The sequence below is a fragment of the Lepisma saccharinum genome, chromosome 23, assembly GCF_977018435.1.
Source record: "Lepisma saccharinum chromosome 23, izLepSacc3.1, whole genome shotgun sequence".
Taxonomy (NCBI): domain Eukaryota; kingdom Metazoa; phylum Arthropoda; class Insecta; order Zygentoma; family Lepismatidae; genus Lepisma; species Lepisma saccharinum.
The window spans coordinates 42,641,453-42,668,710 of NC_139251.1; the positions used below are offsets into that span (position 1 = coordinate 42,641,453).

At 36.9% G+C, this 27,258-nt stretch overlaps 1 protein-coding gene across 1 annotated transcript in view; it reads left to right on the forward strand.

Annotated features, from left to right (window-relative positions):
• LOC145977749 (nucleolar complex protein 4 homolog B) overlaps positions 1-27,258 on the forward strand; it is a 35,541-nt gene that overhangs the window by 2,260 nt on the left and 6,023 nt on the right. Inside the window, exons 2-8 of the mRNA XM_083110011.1 lie at positions 1,365-1,479; positions 13,847-14,049; positions 18,443-18,689; positions 19,790-19,987; positions 21,040-21,100; positions 21,536-21,646; positions 23,724-23,887. Coding sequence (XP_082966137.1) covers positions 1,365-1,479; positions 13,847-14,049; positions 18,443-18,689; positions 19,790-19,987; positions 21,040-21,100; positions 21,536-21,646; positions 23,724-23,887 — 1,099 coding nt within the window. The remainder of the gene's footprint in view (positions 1-1,364; positions 1,480-13,846; positions 14,050-18,442; positions 18,690-19,789; positions 19,988-21,039; positions 21,101-21,535; positions 21,647-23,723; positions 23,888-27,258) is intronic.

A 27,258-nucleotide genomic window follows, 5' to 3' on the forward strand; every position in this document is an offset into this window, starting at 1 on the left:
TGCAGCGTACGTTTCATGACATAACCCCCTGTCAGTGTTTCCAACCCCCCTTTTTTTCATTATGCTTGCCTAACCTAACCTAACCTTACCTTATCGGAAATGGTTCGTAGGGCTATCCGTCAGCTACCCGTGCATAATGTAAAATTTCCAGCGGTGACAAACACGATAGTAGGTATTTTAAACACTGCATACCCACAACGTGAGTCAAGATGTGGCCGCCATATTGTGTGTTACGGAAGCGAGGAAAGGAATCAAAGAAATCACTCTGTATGTGAAAAATTGTGTTTTGTTTTCATGTAAAAAGCATAATGGCACCTTGAACTATGTTCTGCAATACACAATTGGTAAGTACGAACCATGTGAAACACAAAATATCAGATATCCTATACTGTTACTTATATTTGTGCCTGAACACTCAATACCAATGACGGCAATAAGCAGTGGGGGGGGGGGGATGGGGTAGCCACGTTTGCCCCTGCACTATGCCAAACCTTGTCTACCACAGTAAACTGTCTCCCCCTTCCGTGAGGATGCCAAGATTGCCTCGCTCTTACTTAGCTTCTCGTAATATTTCTCTCATATTTGAAGCATCAGATGGTAAGAATTTACAATACCGGACCCTTCCGTAATTTCTATCCTACTTCTTATACTCACGAAATACGTATTCCCAATGAATTACCAGAGGTTAACATCTGGGGGTGATGTGTAGAAATTGTTCATTAACATGGAGAAGTTATGCTGTCTGAAAATGGCATCTTGAGTGAGTAAATTGTTGCCATTATAGTGCTACGAAACTAACATTTTTTTATCTTTCCTTACCATTCTCTGTAAAGTTAGGTTAGGCAAACATAGTAAAAATTTGTGGTCTTGGTAATATCAGGAATATATTAATTTTGTTATAAAACGTAAAATATTGCAATAAACATTGTTTTCGTGGAGAAATCCAGGGTTTCTGTTCCGATCACGGAACACTCAATTTAGCTTATTTTGCAATTTCTACACGTGACCCCCAAATTTGAACTTCGTGATTAGGAGGCCTCAATTAGTGATTATGCGAAATATTACAAAAATCAGGCAGGGGTCTGGTATTGTAAATGCACGGTGGATTAATTTATTATTCGCCCCTTGTCAGAAATACATATCTACAAAATGTAATAATAATAATTACCCCCACACACATATTTTATATATATAAAAATATGTATAACTTTTGTTATTTTGAATTGAAATTTTAAAGTATCAGTTCAAAGTGGTATAGGCTCAGCCCTACAAAATACCTTTAATGTAATGTAATGTTTTGTTAGAAATTATGTAATAATGCAGATGCAATTTATTTTTTCTAATATTTTGTACATATTTTACAGGAAGGTGGTAGTAATATTGTCCCATGCATACTAGCCCTTGAGAGATTGTTTAGTGAGGTCTTAAAAAGAAAAGAACTATTTGTTGAGAATAAGGATGATTTGCCTACAGACACAGGTACTAATTTTATTTTTTGTCATATCCATAGGTAATGAAACTTTAGAGGGGTAAAAAAATGTAGCAAAGTTTATAAATTATATATAATTGAAAAGTGAAAACTATGAACTTTAAGTACATAATACCTATAATGGCATCTTGTTTATATTTTTTTACTATCAAATGACTTGAAATTTGACTTATTTTCTATTTTTTGTAATCACTTAAACCATACACCTCAGTATTGAATAAGTATTTAGATGATTTTAAAGTAAAAGTTGGCATAATTTATGATATTGCTCATAAAAGATGAATGAATATAGAGAAATAATTAATTACAAATCCTCCCAAAATATATCTATGGGTTGGTCACAAGAATAACAAAAACAATAAAAAAAAAATACCATATATACAAATGGATATAGGTTTCAAGTTGATCTGAAAATTGTCAGAAGATATCGTTAGAAATCTTTTCTATTAGGAACATTTTAACTGCTTGTCTTGGAATCAAAATAAAAAGTACCATCTGAGTAACACAGGAATAGTGTCGCAATCATAACATACCTTTTTAAAATAAAATTATTAATTTGTTTCTGTCAGTTGTTAGTTATTTTTTTCTAGATGAAACTGTTTGTTCATATTGGATGTATTAGTTGAAGACTTTACTTTACTTAGTCGATCCTCTTCTACCGTCAGGTGTAGAGGTTTTGCAAAGAGCTCTCCATCCTTCTCGGTCTCTGGCTAACATTTTTGCCCTGTTGGTATCCAATCCTCTTCTCCTCAAAACTTCTTCCATCCAGCCATCCCAGGTCTGCCTTGGTCTTGCCTTTGGTCTCTTTCCATCTACTTTAGCTTGCCATATATTTTTAGTTATCCTTTCTTCACTCATTCTGTGAACATGACCAAACCACCTCAACTGCGACGCTTCTATTTGTTGTTGTAAAGGTTGGGTCTTAAGGCTCATTCGAATTGTCTGATTCCTTACTCTATCTCGTTTTGTTTTTCCTTCTATTCTTCTTAGGTATCTCATTTCAGTTGCTTGAAGTTTGCTAGAATAATTAGTTGTTAGTGGCCATGATTCACACCCGTAAATTAGTGTAGGTGCATACGTTGTTTTGTAAACTGTCAACTTTGTTTTCTTCGTAATTTCCTTTTTATTTATGAAGTTTCTATTTAGAGCATGATATAATCTTCCTGCTGCAGCAATTCTATTATTTACTTCTTCATCTATTTTCCCACTGCTGCTTATTATAGACCCTAAATACTTGAACTTTGTTACTTGTTCCAAGCTCTCGCCTTCTATCTTAATGGTATGAGTTCTATGTTCTCTACTTATTATCATTGTTTTTGTTTTACTGGTGTTAATTCTCATATTTACCTTTTGTAGTTCTCTGTTCCATACATCTAAATTATATTGTAAGTCCTTTTCAGTTTTAGCAAATAAAACGAGATCGTCTGCAAAAGCTAGTTCTGATATTTGTACAGGTCTCATGAGCCAATTCCCAACAGTAAAGGGTTTAATCTTTCTTTTGCAAATTTTTGTAATTTCATCAATTAAAATTATGAACAGAAGTGGACTTAAAATGCAGTCTTGTCTTACTCCAGTTGATGTATAAAATTCATCAGATTTTATGTTACTTGTACGGATGTAGTTACAACAGTTATTGTAAAAGCTCTGTATGCTAGCGATCAGGTTATCATTCACTTTTCTTCTTTGCAGCACTTCCCATAATTTAATCCAAGGTACCCTGTCAAATGCCTTTTCGAAATCTATGAAACACATATGAATTTCTTTATTATAGTCTATCACTTTTCCTGATATTTGTCTTAGTGTAAAAATTAAGTCCTGGCAGCTTCGATTTGGTCTAAATCCACTTTGGCTTTCTTCTAGTTGGTGTTCAATTTCTTGCCTGAGCCTGTATTCCAATATTCTTGCATAGATTTTACCTGGGACACTCAACATTGAAATTCCTCTGTGATTTGAACATAATCGGTTGTCTCCTTTTTTGAATATTGGTGTGATCACTGCAATTCTCCAGTCTTTTGGTGTATTTTTGTATTTCCAAGCAAGGTTAATAGTATGGAGTAATAATTTCTTTCCTGTACTTCCCATATATTTAACCATTTCTGGTGTAATCCTGTCATGACCTGCAGCTTTACCGATTTTTACCTTTTTTATGGCATTATTAAGTTCTTCTTCCTTAATTGTGTCATCTTCTTTCAATATAACTTCTAGAGTTGTTTCATCAGCTTGTTCCTCCATATTTGTACCTTCTAACAATTCCATAAAATATTCCTTCCACCTATTCATAACTTCTGTTTCTTCTGTTAACATATTCCCATTTTTATCTTTGATGAATTTCAGTGGACATTCTTTATCTTTCCTCATATTTTTTAACACTTTATAAAACAGTTTCTTGTTTTCTTTATAATTATTTTCCATAAATTTACCAAATTCTTCCCATGCTTCTTTCTTTGCAAGAATGACCATTTCTTTAGTACGTTGTCTTTCCAATTTGTATTTTTGGTAGTCTTCTTTGTCTTTTGTTGTTAAATATTTATGCCATGCTTGTTTCACTTGTTCTCTTACTTCTTCTGTCCACCATGGGGTCCTCTTCTTCTTTATTCCTATTCTGTATGTGCCACATACTTCCTTTGTTGCATCTAGCACTATTTTCTTGAAATTCATCCAACTTTCTTCCAAATCTATTGTATCTTCTATTTTATCCTTGACTTTCTCTTTATAGATATCCTGATATTTCTTCTCCTTCAACTTATAACTTTTAAGGGTTTCTGACACATGCTTTTTCTTTGTCTTAAGATTCTTTTCTTTAACTTGTGTTACTAATTTCATTGTAAGAAGATAGTGGTCACTGCCAATTTCCGGGCCTCTCCAAACTCTTGCATCTCTTACATATTTCATTTGGTCTCTGTTTATGATTATGTAGTCGATTATTGATTTTACGTTCTTAGAGGGTTCAGCTCTTGTATATAGGTGTATCTTTTTATGGTCGAATTTTGTATTTGTAATTATAAGGTCATTTGCAATACAAAGATTTATCAGTCTTTGCCCATTGTCTGAACAGTGTTCTTCACCGTATTTGCCAATAACCATCTCAGCCTCTTCTGGATTGGTGCCTACTCTTGCATTAAGATCTCCCAGAATGATGATATTTCCTATTGTGATAACATCTATGGTACTCTGGAGTTCTTCATAAAAAGTCTCTCTTTTCTCAACTGTTTCATCTTCGTTAGATCCATACACTATTATTAAATTCCTTTCATGGTTATCGTCGTTGATGGATACTATCATAATTCTTTCGTTAATAGCTGTCCAGTTGGTTATGTTTTTAATATTGTCCTTGTGAATGATACAACCTACTCCTGCTCTTGCCCTCTCAGATCTTGGTACTCCACTATATATTAGCATATATACATCCTCTAATGTTATACATCCCTGTCCTTTCTTCTTAGTTTCTGTTACTGCCAAGTATTTCACTCCTGTCTTTTTCATTTCAGAGACAATTTCTACCTCTTTTCCATTTAAACTCCTTACATTCCAAGTTCCATATATCATTGTCCTTTTCTTTCGCCAGTTCGTCGTCAGATGTTTCCATCCGGGGATAGCTCTTTGATTACTTTTAACGAGATAAATTTTTCCAGGGTGGGGGTGTTGGCCCCATGCCCAACCCCCAACCTGGGGGACCAGGATTTTCTTTCAGGGTTTACTCCCTTAGCCTTTGGGTCAACATCCTTTCCTCAAGGCAGAGGATTTTTGGTTCTTCCGCCTCCTTTGCCGTTGGGATGTTTATGTATCTTCATCCGTCGTCAGAGCCGTTGACTGATTGGTTGCTTCTTTGTCTGGCTCCTCCCCTCTAGTCTGTCTGGCATGGGTGACCCTACCGGTAGCTGTGCTACCGCCAGTATAGCCTAGAGGATCTTTAGAGCACGCAAGCCCCACCACCAGCGACAAGGTCATGCAACCACTAGGTGGGGATTAGTTGAAGAGTTAAGGGAAAAAATCTCCAGATAAGTCAACATTCTTCAAGCTTAGGGTGACCATACATACCATTTTAGAAGCATTCCTGGTTGTCATATTGATATTATTAGAAAGGCACTATTTGTTCCATTTTATAAAAGTCTAGGAGTTATCTTGAAAACCAAGTTTAAATTTGAGACATATTTCATGCTAGAAATTGTTATTGTTTTGTGTGTGTTCCGTTATTTGTAGAGCAGTGAATAAGCATTGTCTGAAGCATACGTACAGTTTCAATGTGGAATTGCAACAATAATTTAAATTCCTGCATCTTGACTACAGCGCCTTGAATAACGTAGTGTGGAAAACGGCACAGTTCTGCCCGCTCTGGCTGGTTCCACTCGAAAATGATCCGCTAGAGGCGGTGGTGATGGACCCGGTGCTTGGTATTCGTCTGCTTATAATGGAAGTAAATGGAGTTTTCGCTGCAACATCTGATTCTTTTACATAAAGCATTTCTATGAATGTGATAATTGCTATGATATTTGGTACAGTGGTCGCGAAGATATTAACGAACATTCAAGAAAGTCGACTATGTCCTGTTATCGTCATACTTTCGTTAATAATACGGGAGAAAAAATACGCGTGGAATGCTCTTCGCAACTAAATTTTTGTGCATGAATTAGGTTCATTATTATTATCATCATTTCTTTTAACTATATACACACTGAAGCATTTGTATTTTTGATATTTACTGTCTCTTTTCTTCCGCTTTAATCTAATCACGGCGATGATGATAATGATGATTCCATGAAACGACAAGGGGAACCCCACAAAACTTTCTTAGTGCCATCGACATGAGTGTAAGGAAACTTTCAAACCAATGGGACAAGCGACACGGGATGTTCACACTGTCACACTAGTGACACACACTTCCAGACTGTAAAATAGCATTCATTGCACATGAGGCTCCAAACAGCAAACGACATGTTCATATGGCATATTCGCGTGCTACTTGTTACTTCAGTCGGAAAGCTCCTTAAAGGAAGGGTGCTCAGACCGAAGCGACTCGCTACAGGGGGAGTTCCCAACTAAGTGACAAGCTACATGGTGCCTTCAGTCTATTGGCAAGCGTTCGCTGCTAATTGTGCGAACAACAGATAGGTGACACGATAAGCCACACGTGTCGCTTGTGCGTCGCTCGAACTGGGCCATTTCCTCAATAGCTTTCAACATGTTGCCGTGGTTTGTTGTTCGCGCATGCGCGATGCAATGAGCGTCTTGCTTTAGGGAGATTGCGCACCAAAGCGACAAGGGGCACGCAACACTTATCGCTTGAGGATTTCACCAACCGAACGCTGGCCTGTGCTTCCCGTCATGCCGCTACGGTGTGAAATGTTGCTCTTGATTGGCTCATTTCCAAGCAACATGTGTCGCTTTGGTATGAAAGTTGCCTTGGACTGAAGGACCCATGTCGCTTTGGTGTGAAATCCTCGTATCGTTTGTCGCGTGTCGCTTTGGTGTAAAATCTCCTTGAGGAAACGGTGCAGTCAGATCTTGTGTCCCTATGGTTTGAAAGGCTGCATTGATTACGGACTGCTCGCTTCCAAGCGACACTTGTGGTTTGTTGCCTCGGTATGAAATATCTCTCAGGATACTATTTATATTCTAATAACATAGAAAAATAAAACTCTAGTACACAATCCAACTACTGACGTCCGGAATCACTTTGCGATGTTTCTTCTTGTGTTACGCATGCTATTTATTTATTAATTTTATTTTACTTTTCTTTCCAAATTAATGTCATTTCGTGACTGCAAATCACTCCACAAATATAACTGTTTCCATCAATTCACTTACCGCCTTTCTAGACAAACAAATCTACACAATATATTCCAAAAACTAACTAAGCCGCATTACTTTCATAACAAAATTAGCACCTGGTTCGATCGCACTGCCGTCTATGTTTGTCATCCGTCTCGGGAACTAGTTTCTTGGGTCGTTTTCCACACTACGTTATTCAAGGTGCTGTAATCTTGACACAAACTCACAAGACAAATCTCGCATTGTGTGTGTGATTTGTGGGGTAAGGTTTTCAGGGAGATTTATAAACTGTTGGTGAAGAATAAAACTGCTCTCAAGAAGATTGGTTCTTCTGTTAAATACATCTGGTACTCTTCAATTTCAGTGTAGGGCTAACATCAAAGCTTGATCAGAAGGGACCAGAAACACTATGGAAGTCATACCGAGATTACAATAATAACACCTTTTGACAATGGGTGATCAAATTTCACTTATGTGATCCATCCTATAATAATAATAATAATACGTTAATTATATCATTAAATTTCAGGAAGCAGGGGGGGGGGGAGCTGATCTCCTTGGTATATCCCCTTTTTATGTCAAAATATTATGGTCACCCTATTCAAGCTTCAAAAATGAAAATTTATTTGCAAAACATTACTGGACGTGTAAATGAAAATGTATAAAATATAAGAATGCATCTTGTAAAGTCCAGCATAGTATCAACATGGCAGGAAGTGACACCACTAGGCCACTTACGACCAAAAATCAACTTGAGTGTGTTTTCCCCTGACCCTTCAGTTGACAGTTTAAGAACATTTGTGGGTGTGCGTGTAGTTCTGTGGAAAGAGGGGCGGGCAAAGTTGTTATATATATGCATGACAAATGTACATATAAATGCACAGATGAAAAATATCGTTGATAGACTGACAAGTATAACTTAAGAGGCCGTATCAGTGTTGCTCGAAAAAAGCACCGGACAGATGTCATTTGTTTTTCCTAGTCCTACCGATATTGATTCCATTTCCACCTTCGAACGCACAAATCTAATGCATGGGAGACCTATTGAGACTTTTGCTGGAAGGAGGGTTGTTCTGTGGAAAGAAGGAAAACAAGGTTCTCTGACCGTTCCTCCCCCCTTCTCATGAAGTTCAGAATTTGACTATAACAGGCATTATTTTTCAGCCCCCACGTTTACAACCCTGGGTTTCTGTGACAAGACGAAACTTCTTTCGAGCATCTGGGAGAAGAAAAACAACATTGAGGAACATTGCAACACAACTTGCATTACTTACTTGCAATGGAGCGAATGACTATTTAGGAAATGGGGGGGGGGGGGTGTCCAGAGGGTCTGTATCTCCTTGAAGAGACTTACGAAGTACTAAAATTAAAAAATGTAAATATTCTTGTTTTGTTTAGCATCTGTCGAATAATCGAGAGAGATGTGTTTCCGTCGAACTTGTTGTAAGGCAAGGATTACATTGGGATCATAAAACTTTGGATGACAGTATCAAAGAACATTTGTGCACACTACTACATAAATAATATGCATAAAATATTAAATTACGAGCTTTACTTCTCGTCAGATGGATCTAACAACCTTTTTCGTTATTCAATAAATCCAGACCAGACAATTCATAAGCTAGATACGTGTTAGATATATGTGTTGTTATACTCCTATTCTTATCCCGCCTTTTTCCTTTTCATGTAATAATAATACAACATTAATATTATTAGTTATTTTAATTTGTTATTATATTATTAGAGGAAGGTACCAACATATATGAAATAGGTTTGTAACATGGAATAGCAGGATATCTCTCCTCTATACGCTGTAATTGTGGAAGCGGGAGCGCGAAATAATGACCAAGTTGTATAGTAGTGCATAGCTATTCAGTCTGAAACATGTGCAAGACATTCTTTTGTGTTTACTGAAGTTGGTGGATTATCATAGGTGAGATGATTTTGATGTTGTTTCTTTTTATAACGTAATATAAAATTGTTCCACACCGTGGCCGTGTAGTCTAAGACGTTATGCTTTCGGCTCTGCCCGGGCAGGGGCAAGGTGGGGCTGAGCCCCCCCCCTCTCCTGGCACTGAGGTCAGACCCCCTTGACATTAGGTAAAACTATTTTGTGTAATTTGTTTGCAGTGAAGAGTGAAAATGTAGACAGCAGATATTATTTTGTTCACAACTTTGATGAAGGATAAATTAAGGGAACATGAACAGGAGCTATTACATTCGTTCATCTTATTTATAAGAAGAAGTCTAAGTAGCGGCAAGTATTTAGGAGATTCTCTTCTCTAGACTTCAGAAAGTTCCTTCGCTACCATGTTGCGACCTTCCATTTATACAGAAATCTGTGACTTTTATGTTATTATGCAAGAAGGTTAATAGCTCCCAAGTTTTGGGAATGTAGGCGACTTTTTTTGTTTCAGTCGGGGAGTGGGATGTATGCTACGCAGTATGATTGAATATTCTCCATCTTTTCTTGGGTGATGTACGGAGAATAATAATTGTACACATTTAGCTTCATAGGCATATATTCTCATCACCGTTTGATCCTCCCAACATACCAAATAGCACGTAGAAATAAATTTTCAGTGAAAAATAAAGGCTCGACCAAAACTCGAACCTGGGTCTCTGGCATCCCGTGCCATTGCTCTAACCACTGAGCCAGCATGGCCTTGCCTGATTTTTCGCTATTGCTGTTTTACCTGTGTTGAATCGTCTCTGCCAGTGCTACCGCAACGGGATCTGTTGCCTTTGAAACACAGTAGACTTTGACGTTGCCTGGTTCCACCCAGCGTAGAGATGTTAATTATTGAAGATTGCTTATTTTGCTGAAAATTTGTATGTAGGTCATCTCATGTGTGTGCCTAATCTTTAATAATTAACATCAGCAAGGGAGGAGAGGGTGCAGTTGCCCCTTAATGCTCTCACTTAGAAATTTAGTGTACGAGGGTCACTATTTATATTTTGAGCCTTGGCAACACTGATTGAAGTTAGGCACGATTTGACGTTTGCACGGAATCGTCTGGCATTATTGACCATAACGTACTTCAAATGTTTTGTCAATAGCTTGATTTGTGTTGTTTATGTTGCCTTGGAGATTGCGCGACAACAATAAAATGGAATTAACTCGTGAACATTTTCGTGCGATGATTTTTTACGATTTTCGACGTGGATTATCAAGACAAGAGTGCATCGATCAACTTACTTCCACATTTGGTGATGAAGCCCCATCCTTTGCCACTGTGAAACGCTGGTATAACGAATTAAACGTGGCCGCCATTCACTCACCGACGAGATTCGCGAAGGTCGTCCAAAATCAGTTGTTGTTCAAGAAAACATTGATGCTGTGCAAAACCTAATACTGCAAGATCGTCATGTGACATACTGTGAGATTGAGGCAACCATAGGCATTAGTTCCACCAGCGTATATAAAATATTACATGATCATTTAGCTGTGAGAAAGGTATGTTCTCGTTGGATCCCACACAATTTGACAAAAACTCAAAGAGACGCTCGCGTCAATTGGTGCAAACAAATGCTCAATAAATACAATTGTAGTGCTTCAAAAGATGTATATAAGATCGTAACAGGTGACGAATCAAGGATATATGCATATGAGCCGGAACGTAAACAGCAGTCGACTGTATGGGTGTTTCAAGATGAACCCAATCCAACAAAAGTTGTTCGCACTCATAGCACATCGAAACAAATGGTCGCCTGTTTTTTCGGGAAAACTGGTCATGTGGCAACTGTGCCTTTAGAGGAACGTAGAACGGTCAACTCTGAACGGTACACAACAATTTGTTTGCCAGAGGTCTTCGGTCAAATACGGAAAACAAACAAACGCCGTCGGATCATTCTTCATCAAGACAATGCCAGCTGTCACACATCTCGTCTAACAACCGACTTTATGAACAGTCAAAAAATCGAATTGATGGGTCATCTGCCGTACAGTCCTGATTTGGCATCCAATGACTTCTTCTTGTTCCCGAATGTCAAGAATAAATTGCGTGGACAACGATTTTCGTCGGCGGAAGACGCCGTTGATGCGTTCAAAAACCATATTATGGAGGTGTCTCAAGAAGATTGGAAAAACTGCTTTGACAAATGGTTCGAACGAATGCAAAAGTGTATTGACCATAAAGGAGAATACTTCGAAAAACAATAAAGCAGTTTTCAATGCCAAATTCCTGTTTTTTCATTGTTAGGCTCAAAATATAAATAGTGACCCTCGTAGATGAATCTTATAACCGTTCTTAAACAACATTATGCATTTAAAGAAAAAAGTAAATATTTTCAAACCGACGAGAGTTCTAAGTAATTACGTATGGGAAGGGTAGTGTATTACTTCCTATGTAATTAGACTCTCCCACTAGCAAATTTCTTATTAACACCCCCACGTACTTTTATTCTTTAGTTGTGTTATCTGTATGTGTGTGCAGAATAAATTGCCCATGTATTGCACATGAATAAATTATGTGTAGTTGTTTTGAATCTGTTGTACGAAGCCACATTTATACGTAAATTAGTCTTTGAACGACAGAAATAAAGTGTGAGCATAGAACAATGGTTCCACTGAAGCTGGAATTCTTCTAAGTTCTAATACAGTGATTTTAGGTGGGTCTGGACACTATATACGACCCTGTTTTGTGCTTATCAGTGTAATATAACAGTGAGATAGAATGAGGGTTTCTTTCGCCAGCTGAACTTTTATCAAGGCTCTTGCTCCCCATAATCAGAGGGTCTGCGCACATCTATGACACTTTACACAGAAATAGTGTTACATGCAGGGTGTTGTTAAAGGTCCAGGAATTTTAAATAAATTCAATTTCGCTCCAGGAGATAAAGTCAGCAAGTGTAAATGGTTTTTTTCTGGCTCAGTTCAAATACGGTCCAGGATTATTTATTTTTTTAGATAAATCCAGGCCAGGAGCCTTTTTTCCGGATAAATTTAAATGCGGTCCAGTAACCTTTTCTTGGCCTCATTTAAATACGGTCCAGGGACTTTTTTTCCGGATGAATTTTAATATGATCCAGGAATACTTTTGTACATGATGGAACATAACTATCTTACATAGTGATTTACCTTTGGGTCTGACTGTAAAATATGCAATTGGTGAAATTATACCACAGTAAACTATTAAGTACATATATTTAACCCCCCCCCCCCCAACACACACGCTTATTTCAGGCTGGCGACAGCATTGTTGCACATACACACGCAATGATGAAAGAAATTAAATTGAACAGATGTCTTTAAGAATAGCACTATTTCCCTAATTGGTTATCAGGTATTTTTTACCATTCATCCTCAGAAATATCTCAAACTGACAATGAACATTTATTGAACTTATTTATGGTCGACAGCTAAAAAGTCATTCATTTGCGTGACAGGTTGATAATCCACCACCAGATAGAATTTACACAATATTTACCTAAAAACTTAGGTTGCCAAATTCCACTGAAAAGTCACCTTCCCCCTAAAAAAAACTTCCCTTGGTAATTGACTTTCGTGTTTTCACCAAAAGAAAGTTATAATTTTGTACAATTTCTCTTTCACATGCAAACCCTTTGTAAATGTACTTCAGTCTGTGCAATCAGCCCTTCCCATTTGTGAACAATATACTGGGGAAAACCCCCTTCCTTCGCTGTTGTCATTGCACTACAATTTACCTCATCGTGATTTAGTATTAGGATAACGCGTAGTGAAGAACTGTTTACAAGCATCGCCCAAACCATTGATTCTTCCCAAAACCTTTCTCTGTCTTTTTTTCTTCTTTTCCCAGCTCTCGGCGTGCGGTTTTCTTGCCACTTGAGTAAGAGAAGACACTCGGGCGGAGGACTGGCCACTTGTGAAAGGATAAGGGACTGTGGAGGAGTGAGGGGGAAAGGGCTAGCGCGACCAGCTTAGAAACGTTGACGTTAAAATGTACATGCATTGCTCTGCACGTTGTAAAACTACAGACATTCTAAAGAAAATTGTGTAAGATCAGTTTCATTTCTTTCCTGTAGAAGAACAGTTGAAGCTTTCTTGTGCTTTAAAATGTTGATTTAAGTTATTACATACAATTGGCGAGCAATTGAATTTTACGAAATTGAGATAAGGAAAACAACGTACTAAATAATGTATTTAAAAAAAGGCTTCGCGATATAATTAATTTCATATTTGAACTTTAACTCAGTAAAATTTAAATTCCACACACTTGACTGTTCGAGCACAGCAGCCCAACGCAGGAACCTATTTTTTACGTATCGTCACCAGCGGTGATACGTGCTCTTAATAAGGAGAACACATAATTTTGGTATGAACTTAATAGATTATAATCATCGTAAGTAGAATTTGCAGTGTCCATATAATAGTCTAGTAGTCTCCCTTACATACATGCTCCAAGGTCCTGCGAAACCTCATCAAGGTGTTGACAATTTTGTGTTTGTGAAACTTTGTTAACTATGCTATACATTGTGTTAAACCATCCATATTTCTACAGATAATATGAATGAAACCATATACTTCTTTGGTTTTTAACCACTTGTAATTTACAAATTTCCTTTACTTTTTGCTTCGCTCTTGTACAAAACACTTTTTCTTTTCAGATGATGTAGTACTGAAATACAAAATGTGGTTGAGAGACTGTTACGATGCATTCCATAAGTCATTGTTGAAAATGATAGACAGTGATAAATATGCTCATCAGGAACAAGCATTATGTTCTTTAATGAAGCTACTGGCCATTGAAGGAAACCATCCACAGGAACCTATAGGAGATTATCACTACTTCCCTAAACATAGGTTGCATGTAAGTATACAAGGAATGTCTTATGGCGATATACATAGGGTGACCAGACACATACAAGTAAAAAAGAGGACATAGTATGGTTAAAAAGGAGGACAAAATCATAAAGAAGAGGACACCGTAAAAATGGCAACTTCATTTGCAATTACTCATAATTTAATGAATATAAAAAACTACCAACACTTTTCTCACAGATAATTATGATGATTTTCTCAGTAATTTCCTCTTAGCTTACCTTATCCTAATCTATTATTTAACACATGACAATCATAACTAAGAATATCTATAGTTTGAAGCACACAATTTTACTCTTTTTACAATTCTTGGATATTAGAATGCAATATCACCATAAGTGAATGCAAAGGTAACAAGTAAGCTTCGCTTTTACATATTTCCAAAAACCGAATTAAAATTTTAGGTAGTTTAGATTTGGTCAAAAAATATGATTTTAATGCCACAAACATTTCTAGCACTCTTTCAACAACAGGGAAACGTGACAGCCACCTTACACTTTACCTCATATTCGTTTTTCCCATTCTTTAAAAGTTGGATATTTTCATGCATATTTACACTTTTGCTTTGTTATTTCATAAAAGTAAATATCACTTAATAATCAGAATTCTCACTACTCGTTTCTGTATCGCGTATGTATGACTCGAAAATGAACTGGCCGACCTCCCGGACGGAGTGGTTAGCACCGCATCACAAGGCCAGAGGTTCCGGGTTCGAATCCCAACCTAGCCATGGGTGTTCTTTGCGAGTGTCCCTTGATCAAAATCATCATATCATTACTCATCCTCATCTTCGCGATTAGCCAAAAGTGGCAGAAAAGCGAATTAAAATAAACCATATCAGTCAATCTAAAAGGAACTGCTCAAGTCTCAGATTGCGAAGCAACAAGTTAGAATAATACATACTAATGACTAGGGGTGTGCGGGACAGAACTTTTTTTGGTCGGGATGGGGAAATTTTTAAATCCCGACATTCGGGATGGGTAAAATCCACAATTTCCCAACCAAGCCAGGAAATTTTCAGGAACGGGAAATAATAAAAATTTTCCGACACTGTGGAAATCGAGAATTTTACGTCATTTCCTTTTTTTTTTTTTTTTTTCCATTTCTGAAATAAAAGCTAACAATTTCCAAGAAGTGTCAAGACACTTACAATGATAAAAGAAAAATGACAATTTGGAATATCCGAACTGCTCGGGATCCCGAAATGTATGCAAATCATTTCCCGAAGTCTGAATCGGGATGGGAATTTTTTTTTTACCGACTTTTCTGTGTCCTGCACACCCCTACTATTGACTCAGTCCATACAGAGCTCGCAGTTTGAGTCTAGCTAATTCTCCTCAAACTGTACGTCAGCTAGCCAACTTTTCAGCTCCCAGATGCTAAGTGAGCATTGCTCTAATATTTAACGTAACCCAAGTGATATGAATATCATTATCTGTGGAAGCATTCTCTATGCAGAACATTTGCTAAGGTCGATGCTATAGTACTCTTTCTAAAAAAGGAGGACATTTACCGATTTCTAAAAAATCTGCCCAGACGCCGGACAGACACCTAAAAAGGAGGACATGTCCGGATAAAAGAGGACATCTGGTCACCCTAGATATACAGGGCTCGAAAAATCTCGGTCACCATGGCAATTAAAAATTTCAGCCTGGCGACTGTGATCTTTTGCTGTAATATGTAAGAAATTTTGATGATTTTAAATTCAAATTGCAGTACAGCGTAAGTTAGCAAATGATTTTTCTTTTTTTTTTATCAACCTTGTGAACATTCCATAGAATCAGTAACAATTTCTTACCCTTTGTCCCCCAACACCCCATATCCTGCTTTCTGAAATAATTTAGCGATGTTTTGAATACCTTGGTGCTCAGCATCGTATACAGTGTGTTTCAAAAGTCGCACAACACAAACTTTGGAAATGTATATCATGAAAACCATAAGATATATTTACACCAAGTTTTCTGCATTATAATGCCTCATCCATTGAGATATTTTTCAATGCTTAAAATTATCAGTTCACTCCGTACAGAAAATTATATAAATTAATAACTGACTGAAAGCAGCATTCAAATTTTTCCAGAAATGAACTTCTGAGTAAGAAAAATATGTAAGAAATTATCGAAGGGTCATAATTAGACATTTGATGAATTTTTGACTGATGATTTTATGGGTTGAGTGAAAAGTGCCATTTTTGGGACATATCTCCGTATATGGCAACACTAGCAGGTTGAAATATTGCCAACAATTGCATGCAACATGTGTCTTATCATGATATACATTTTCAAAGTTTGGATTACGCGACTTTTGAAACCTACTGTAGTATGCACAATTGCTAGTAGGTGGTTTCCTGGCACCTGATTTTCAGAGCTGGCGCTTAGCTTTGAAGAAAATTTTTCGAGCACTGGTGATATAAGTGTTCAAGACTTGAGCTTTATTTTTGTATTGGTACATAATAGTGGCAGCTTTGTTGGTGGTCTGTTTTAAATGGTTCTTAATGTCTTATTTACCACTGACCTTGAACTCTTTCGCTGCAGGATTTTGGCATGCTGATATAGCTTTCACTGCGTGGTTTGGTGGAACATTTTCAGAATTGCATAAATTTATAAAAAATAGTATTCTAAGCTACTGATACAAATTCTACCATTATTCTTTGAACAAAGAGCCATAGCCAGGAGTCACCCTTGGCATTAGATTTTTCATTGTTATTGTTACAGTGGCATGCTTGGGGGAAGGGGGTGTGGTAGGGGTCATAACCCTGCCTTTTGGTCCAGTATTCCGAAAAAAGATAATGCCAAGTGCAGGAAAAGAGAGCAAAATGAGGGCTGACTACTAAAAAAAATATATGCACCCCCCCCTCCGAAAATTCTAGGCGTGCCACTGCGTGGAAATACGTATGATCCTTGTTGCCATTGTTGTTTACATACACATGGCTGTACACGTTTTTCATTTGTTCAGAATAAAAGGAAGTTTTTTGTTTGCTAAACAGTTCAAATACCACACTGGATGGCAGCATGTTCTGGTAATGCTTTTTCTTACAGGGCGACCTCGCTCGACATCAGCAGCGAAGAGAATATTTGAAATCACTCTTGAATCTCTTCAAAATCCACTTGGTAGCAATGTTTCCAAACAATTTGTTTCACTCAAGAAACTAAGATAAAGACATAGCTGATTTTTCCTTGTGAAAATAGTTGCTATAAAGACAAATGAAGTTAAAAAAGGAATATAGACCTATTTATAAGTACATTTTTACCAAATTATATAATCACATTGAATTTCTAGGCCACAAAATAGTGCCAGAGTTAATCATCGCATCTCGGGTCGGCACATTCACAAGAACAATTCAAAGGATATTCCAAAAGATGGTTGCTCCAATCGTGGCAATTCATCCAGCTCCACTTCTCCCCATTTTGATATTTGATTCGCTAAGCCCAGCATCCAACTGGACTCCTATTGAGTGCATCACTTCCTTAGACAGAACACAATCGCTTGTTAATGTTTACCACACTTTCATTTTCCACCACTAAAAATTCAATGATGGCTAGTTAGCTCTGACTGGTGTATCTCACATCCATCATTTTAGCTGACTGCTTCAATGGCATTGCTTGTCAGACAACCATGAAATTATGCACATGTGTATGCAAGATGTCCAACTTGCTGGATACAAATTCTGTCTTGGATATCTTGCTTTGGTAGTGAGGAAAAAAATTAGGGACATTACTTTTTGAACAACCTGTGTATTAATATTTATAAACAGGGGTGGGATTAATATGAACTAATGCATGTGTAAAATGATGCAAAGAAGACAAGACTTCTTCAGACATTATTTTATTTGCACACAAATGTTCTAACAGTAACCTTCAATTTCTGTTTTGAACTTTTTACCCATCAAAAAATGGTAGTTTTAGCAAAGAAAACAATATTTTAACAGCAAAAATGATGGCATCCTTTATACAATTCCTACAAGAAGACATGCCGGAGCCGAGAGTTGAAATGCTCATGGAGGCACATAATGTATTTCCTTGGAACAATTCGAAAATGATGAAATATGAACAATATGTAAAATTAACCTTTTGAAATATGTAAAATTAAGTATGTTTTCCTTAAATATGTAAAATTTTGTACATATTAATGGTAGAAATATGGAAATATATTGAAAATAAAATTTGTCTGAAATCATTACAAATTCATAGAGATATTAAAATATTTCGGTGGTAATTCGTCAAACTAAAAGTACTTAATTACATGTAAATCCTAGCCCTGTTTATAAATATTCTGAATATAACTCTTATTTGATGCAATGTTCAAGTATTGGAATTGGTGGGAATCTGTTATGCTATTGGTTTCGGTATCTGTATCACTATCAGTTCTGTTACAACTTCCAGCCTCTTCTTGACTTATTCCTGTCATCCGAAGTATGCAGAAATCGGCTTTTGGATAGATTCCAGGAATACACAGCATTTGACGATGTTATATATTGCATTTGGAAGTATATTTTTATGATAGCAAATAGAAAGACTAGCACAAATGAAATATTTATAAAGAACTTCCTTGCACTTCTAACTCAGGTTATTATACCTGTACCTGAGAAAAGGAATAAACAGGATAGTGAAGTGCTTTGCAAAATTGAAGGTGAGTTTTTGAATAAGATTTATTTTTATTATTTTTGAGATATCACTACAAGTAGTTTTTTTTATTTATTAACCATTTTCAGTATTTTCCCCAGATTTGTATGGCACTTTTCTATTCTTCATTTTAGTCATGTTCATTTCTAAAAGTCTCCCTGTTCCCAGATAACAATAGAGATAAGAAGGAGTTGAAGAATTAACATTTTAGGCAGCTGCATGTACAAAGTACAATGGTACATGATATTGCTGCTTTCACTCTCAACTTATCAAATCATCTAGATATGTCACATTATTCAAATTCTTTCACTAGTATGTTTTGCATTTTTCATTTATAAAATATTTAACAAGACTTTGTATTAATATCTAAAGTTCAGTTTAGTGAACTCTGTTGTAGTGAATATTCGGCTATTGTGAACTTTCAATGTCAGTTTTAGTGAAATTAAATAAAATGAAACTTCTCTGAAATGTTATCATTATTAACATCATAAATACAGTACTTCAAAATAAACCTTCTTATATTAACGTGTATTGAATAGAAGAAAGCCACAGGAGCCTAGCATTTCACAGATATCATATTCCTGTCATCTGGATAAAAGGAAACAATCAAGATGTACAATTTGCACAGACGTAAATATTCTATTGGAAGTACCTCATATCAAGCTATGGAAGCTTTTATTAAAAATAAACCATATGCTCATTTATAAAGCAAATAAAGTAGTAGAAGAATTGTAATTTAATTATAAAATAACTCCAGATAATTCAAATACTATAATAAATTTGTAGTTTACAAGCTGGATTTTTATCCCACTTGTTAAAGTGGCTCCGGTGTCCACCCAATGTTGTATAAAGTGGGTACCTGGAAGAAACTGTGCGGGGTAAAGGTGCCAAGGGGGTGGTGCTGATCACATCACCCTCACCTTCGGCCATGATCAAGAATGTTTGGGGCCCTAACTCCACATCCCCTATGTGCCTTAATGGTGTGGTGCAAAGCACAGGGGAAAATTACTTTTACTGTAGTGTATAAACTGATTCATAAAATCATTGTTTTTTTTGTTGTTTATTTTTGTAAAGGATGTATTAAGATTTTAATGCATTTGTTTACAGATGACAAAAGTTGTGAATTTGTGCTGAATGAGAAGCACCTTCATTCATGGTTGAACAAGATATGGAACAAGGTAATTGTGTGGGATCATACTCCAGCCACCCACAAGCAGGTGCTAGTGCTTCTGCTGGAGAAAGTTCTGCCCCATCTCGACAAACCCATACTGCTTACTGGCTTCCTAATGAGTGCTATCAACGTTGGTGAGTCTTGATTATAATATTAGCATTAGCAGCCATATGTGGTATACTTGCATGAATTTCTGTGGCGAATCTACAGACTGCAAAGTCGAAGTTCCTAAAAGTTTGTTTAAGTCCATTTTACGCTCAGGATGCTAATCATGCCAAGACTGACAGTTTTAAGTGGGATCTGTACAACTGTGTTATGCTCCTCCACTGGGAATCGTTACTTAGGATCCCTTGATTATGTCATTGGAGATGTTCTGAGGATGTACAAGAGAACTGGATAATTATTTTTGAGGGAATTTCAGTGCTTTAATTTGCTCATTGACATGATATTCTGTTTTGTCACATTGAGGAAATACTCACAGTTGTTGAATACTTAGATTATTCTGTAATTGCAAGAGATAGGAACATAAAATTTGCAAACAATGTGTCAGCATTAGTGTAATCTATTTAACTTATTTAAGGATATTTGTAGGGGGAAACACTAGCGTGTGATCCCATAATAATAATAATAAATAATCCGTGACTCAACAGCCCTGGACGGACCTTGACCTATCTCCCCTCCCGACTCCCAGTCTCGCTCCCACAATCCTACTGAGAGGTGTGGAGATCTTCAACCAGTAATGGGGTGTCAGCTGTTACAGAGGATTTCCGAAACTGGATTACACTACTCACTCATAGCTTCCCAATTTTCTCACATTGGTGATTGCCACCGGTCCTCTATGCAGGCTGCAAGTCCAGAGACTGAACCCAGGCAGACTCGAACCCATGCCATTCCGTAGTTGGAGTCCAAAGCACAGTGCCTTAGACCCCATGGCCATGGAGGAGGATGATCCCATAGTAATACAGCTATATTAACTAAAGAATTATCGGCTAGACTGTACTACAGACAGGATGCACGTTCATGAATGTCCCCCCTCTCTCCCTTCCCCCTTCTGTTTTTCTTTCTTCGATCCTTCCTTTCTTCCTTTGTTACTTTCTATCTTACTTGCTTTCTTTACTACTTCCTTTGGTTGGTCATCACGAATGACATCATGCAAAAATCATGTTTTCTTCTTTTCCTTTTGCAGATGGTCCTGTAAGTTTATTGGCATTGCAAGCATTTGTAACACTCATTCAGAAGTATAATTTGTAAGTATTTTATTCAGGTTACGAGATTCATAAATTGCATTATTTAGGTCTTGCAGTAGAATAATATTACATCGTATATTTGTGTGTTTGTTGAACTGCCCGAAATATTTCCTCTACCATGCATGAAACAAGTTAAAAGCTAGTGAGTACTATGGGGTTTTCCTTATCCCCATTTTGAATTTTCAACCTATTGAAAATAACTTTTTTTTTTTTTGGCAATAAAATACCTTATGTATATCATGATTTTCTCATAGGTAATATAAAAGTATGAAGCATTTTCATTTTATGTAATATCTGAACACTTTTCTAAATCGAGTTTTTAATATTACAGTTTTTAAAATGTTTTATTGAATGAAATTTACTGCTGTTTTGAGGTTGATTTACAAAGCTAGCTTATTTATTTTCTTATATTCATGTTTGTCATTTCTCTTTCAGGGAATACCCTAAGATATATGGAAAGCTGTATAACTTGCTACAGCCATCTATTTTCAATACTAAATACAAAGCAAGATTTTTTTACTTGTGTGATATGTTTCTTAGTTCCACGTAAGTTTTGAAACCATTTGGGTCTTTCTTTAAACTTATAGTAGTTAGTTAGTTACTGTCCTGTGTGAGAATTTATGAAGACAATTCATCTTAAAGCAAAATGTAATGTTGCACTTTCTTTATTGTTTTCCTGGTCTGTGGGTGTTCATTGGTTCATACACATGCTGCAAACCATTCCTACACATTATAGTTGCTTATATGACAGTAGAAAACTTCTTATGTCGCGTGTCGGCAATATATTTGTTAAAACACTAAAAAAAAAAACTTCAGGATTTCTTCCAAGTTTTCAATTCCATCTTTGAATCATCATCAGGGCTGGGAGGGATGCATTTGAAGTTTCGCTGTCAATCGTGTCCCTTCCATCGCCCCTTGCCCAGCCCTGATGATGATTCCGAGATGGAATCGAAAGCTTGGAAGAACTCCTAGAGTGTTTTTTTATCATGCTGTTTGTGTGTTTGTAACAAATAGTTGCTTATGTTGGCAAAGACCTGGGGCTAACAAGAGATTTGGACTACCCTGTGCAGTCTCGAAGAAAATTGCTGTTAGGGTCTTATTGAATAACTCTTACATCTTCCTCACTATCCTGAAAGACAACAGTACAGTACATGGTTCCTTCCCCCCTTTTCCCTTTGCTTTTTATGCCACTTTTGGTTAATTTGCGAAGATGGGGATGAGAGATGATAAGTGGACACTCACAAACATCCATGTCCATGCCTGAATTCGAACCCAGAATCCTTGGTGTTGTAGTGCAATGTGCTAACCACTCCGCCAAGGGGGCAGGCTGTACAGTACATGATGTATTGCCTCTTAACTCTTCTCATTATCTGCCTTGTCTCTCAAAAAAAAGAGTATGAATTGTAAGAATTTAGGTGTATGTTTAAAAAACATAACATAATAACATCAGGTTTCTCCTTACTGTGCAAAATATACTGGGATAGAATGTGATCTATGTAAATGGTGGCAGAGAGGCACCAAGATTGACGGGCAATTGAAATTAGAGCAAAGCTAATATCACTTTGAACTGATACTTACTTCTCTTTTCACTCTCTCTCTCTCCCTCCCTCCCATCCCCAACCCTCCCCACCAGAGTTTTTTTTTCTTCAAAATATTGATTAATATTTCACTTTAATTATAAGTATCAATTTACCAGAATTTTGTTTCATAATATTCAAGATTTGCATCAAAATGTTACACAATATTGGTGCAAGGTAAATGGAAACTTCGAATTTTGCATAATTTCTGGGATAATTAAACTACGTAATAGTGTCACATTTTTGTGGGCCCCGTGTAAGACCAAAATGCTGGCTGGTATCGGCGAATAAAATCCAAGTGATACTTTCCGATATGGTATCAGCCAATAACTATACATCAGTGTCAGCTCAGCCATAATTAAAATATTTATTTGCAAGTTGCATGGATTCATTATTATTACAATAATTTAAAATTAGTGTAAACAGCATATTTTACAAATAAACATGATCAACCACCACAAGACATGATTTAACATACTGGTGCTACTGATACTACCAGTCAGTATAGTGAATTTACATTGTTGTATACCTGTACTGGGATTTGATAAAATTGAATATTTGGAAATCAAAAATTGTATTTAGTTGTGTTAACATTTGTTCACTTCGTTTCTTAAGAATTACATTCTTGTATGCGTGAAGTTTTGTAAAAATATTAAAAACAGTAATGTGCCCTTTCCTCATTCACATTGTTAAGGTACAGCTTCAGTTTTCATCTTTAAGAAAAACCTTGTGGTGTGGGTTTTTCATTGAATAAGAATATCTAATTTCTTAATTTCCAACTATACCTAATTAAATAAATGTTAAGAAAAAGGAAAAAAAAGGTCAAGAAAAAGTCAAGAATTTTGAATTTATTATTTTGGTAGACACCCTGTGATGACTTCATGTAATGCCATTGATTCAAAAAATATATTATATTATAAACAAGGAAATTGTGATACATGTTCATGATTTGTACAAACGTGCTGTTTAAACAATAAACAAAATACATAATAACTTTGTCTTTACAAACAGTTCCCTATTTACATAAAGTTTGTTCTTCTTTCCAGCCATTTACCTCTGTACATAGTTGCTGCATATGTAAAACGATTTGCACGCCTTGCACTGGTGGCTCCTCCACAGGACATTCTTATTATTTTTATGTTTATAGGAAATTTAATGATAAGACACCCAGAGCTCAAATCTATGATGAACCACTCTGTTGGAGGAAATGGTATGTATCACTTTATAAGCTGAGTAAATAATAAGTAAGAAAACAGATGACTTGGGGATGTGCAGTGCGCATTGAAAGTCACAAGATGGCACTCCACCAGTTAGCAGTATTCATTTTTCATAATACCTTGATTCTCGTTAATGTACAGGATGTCCAGATTTAGACTAACATTTTGAATGGCCATAAGTGAACTAAATAAATGAATACGATGAAACTACAGCTATGCAATTTGATGACAAACTCTAAACTATATTCTGTGGTACAACAGTCCTCTTGAGGGCCATGGCGTGTCAAACTAATCCAGATTTTATTGGTAAAACAGTACAGCTATTCGTAAATCCATAAATTAGTACAGGTTCACAGGAGGCATGATTTTCTAGTTTAATGTTAAAGTTAAAACCTACCTTAAGTTTCATGTCTCTATCACTTTTTGTACAAAAGTTAAGTACATTCGAAGTCTCAGTTGCATGACTTCTTGTACATCCTGTATTCTACCTTTTTTTTATATAGGCCTCTGAAAAACATAGAATAAGGGTTTCATTGTAATCTGCCACATCTCTAGATTGATGAAGTAACAACATGGCATATGTTACTGAAGAAAGAAAGAAAGCGAGAGATTGCTATCTAGTGGTTATTGTGCAATTGGTAGACAAAGTAACAATTTTTTACATTTGAAATATTGTAAAGAAAATGGTAGAGTAAATGGCTTGAATTCAGATTCATAGTACAAGCACAGTTAAGAATGATTTATTGCACAAATATGTAATAATTCTGGGCGACTTGCGAGAAATAGTGTGAGGGGTGAAATTGGGATTTGATTAGGAGAGTTACTGTGTGGGCTTCTTCAGGCCAGGAAGTGTCAAGAGAAATATGTAGGTCCTCTCCCAGTGTTCATACTGAGGTGTCAGTGGATTAGGGTAAAGGGTGCATGATTGCTACCGAGAAGCAGTCCTTGTATGGACAGTGACAGTCCAGAGGTGGTTGTTGATCCTGAGGTTGAGGTTGTGGTTGTTCCCCTAGGTAAAAGCCATCATGGATGTTGCAGGTGAGGATATGGAGCAGATTTGAGATGCTGCAGATTTATTTTTAGTAGAGGTGAACTTCGTCTGTGGCAGTGTGAATACAGAAAGAAAAGGAGATGATAATGGGACAGGTTTCGCACCTTGGGTAGTTGTATTTGTGAGTGGAGTGAAAGAGTATTGGGTACTGTATTAAATATAAATAATATTAAACTTTCAAATTAGGGATGGGACCGATTAATTGGTACTCTATCGGCTGATATAGGTGTATCGGTAAAATTACCGATTATTTTACCAAACCGATATATCGATAAATATCTTATAATTTAGTGCAAAATTCTGCAATTTCGTTGTAATTTTTATTGATAATCTTGATGCCGTGGTGTCCGCGGTGGCTCAGTCGGTAACGCGTCTGACTACCATGCTAAAGGTCCCGGGTTCGATCCCCGGCTGGTTCAAATCCGGGAACTTTTCTAACGATGGAAGCGGCCCCGGCGCCCACCCAGCGTCGAATAACATGGGTACCTGGGGGAAACCCTGGGGGGTAAAGGCGGTCAGGGGCATGATGCTGATCACATCACCCCACTCACGACCGGATCAAGAAAGTGTGGGGCGTTACCCCCACACCCCCTATACGCCTTCATGGCATGGTGCTATGGACAGGGGAACACTTTACTTTTTTACTTAATCTTGATGCCGTACTTTCTAAAAAAGTAAATGTCTAAATATTCAACTTCTGTTGCACTGCACTCACCTCGAAACACACATTTATTAAGGAGATTAATAAACATTTCAGGTTCTTCAAGGACCACTTCTAATTTTGTATCGGATCGGTGGAATATCGGTATCAGTAAATTTTATGTCAGTACTTTGTCGGTATCAGTCAAAATTTCATATCGGCCCATCCCTATTTCAAATATGTGAAAGTAAGTATTCAAATCAGTTTAAATTAGGGCTGAAGTGATACCCACACTGATGACGATACTCTTATCAATACTGATGTTTGAAAATTGTAATAAGTTAAAGTTGTTCAAAATACAATTACTGTATAAGTTACTATTTTCAATTATAATCATCAATTCGTCAGAGTTTTACTTCAAAATATTCAAGAATTTCATGGAATATTAAAATACCTCTTTATATAATCAAAAAATACAGTTTCTCCACACAATAGTGGTGCAAAGTTAATGGAAACTTGGAATCTTGCATTATTTCCAGAATAATTATACTCTGCAAAAGTACTGCATGGCATATTTTGTAGTCTCCGCGAAAGACCAAAATGCCATACAAGTATCATGTGGCATATATTTTTTTCCCCTGTTGAGAAGCTTTTTGTAATGGTGTTGGCAACACTTATTGTCATTTGCATCACCACTGTACACCATTTACAGAGATGGATTACTAGAACAGAGCTCAATGTGTTGGAGCTGGGGGAAAGTCTATATAAGTGGTTACTCTGTTGCTGCTGCGAGACAAGCATCATCATCATCATCATCATTTGCCGTTTCCTGCCTCTGGCTGGGTTGGCATAAAAGTCAAGCCTCTCCATTTTTTCCTGGTCTTCCACCACTTCTCTCTTTCCAAGGTGTCCCAATCTTGTCCTCTTCTCCTAACACTCTCCGCTATCTGCTCTTTCCACCGACATCTTGGTCTTCCCCTTGGCCTTATTCCCACTCCTCGTGCATGGTAAGCTCTTACTGGATGTCTTTCTGCATCCATCCATAATATGGGGGAACAGGGAAGAAGAAGTACAGAGACAGCTTGATAGTTGGAATGAGGAAATCAGAAGAGCAGGAATGAAATTCAGTGCAGAAAAGAGCAAGGTGCTAATGACAACAAGAAACAGAGCCAGAAAGGAACCAAGAATAAAGCTAGTCACGGAAGAGTTGAGGGTAGTGGAGAGCTTCAAATATCTAGGAAGCATAATTGAGAGAAGTGGAAGAATAGATGAGGAGGTAAACGGAAGAGGACAAATGGGTGGTGGACTATATCAATGCTTTCAAAGATTAATATGGTACAGGGATGTATGTTCCTATGAAATGCAAGAAGGTAATATATAACACATACTATGTGCCAATAATTATGTATGGAGCAGTGACTTGGACAATGACAGAGAGAGAGAGAAAGCTGCAGGCAGTGGAGATGAAATTTTTAAGGAGTATATTGGGGAAGACTTGAAGGGATAGAATAAGGAATGAGGAGATCCGACAGACAGTGGGGGTGGTGAAGCTTCAGGACAGGATAGATCAGGCACAGATGAGATGGTTCAAACACATGAAGAGGATGGAGAGATGTGTCTCGAGAGATATGATCTTATTCCATCAGCCAATACAATCAGGATGCGGCTGAAGA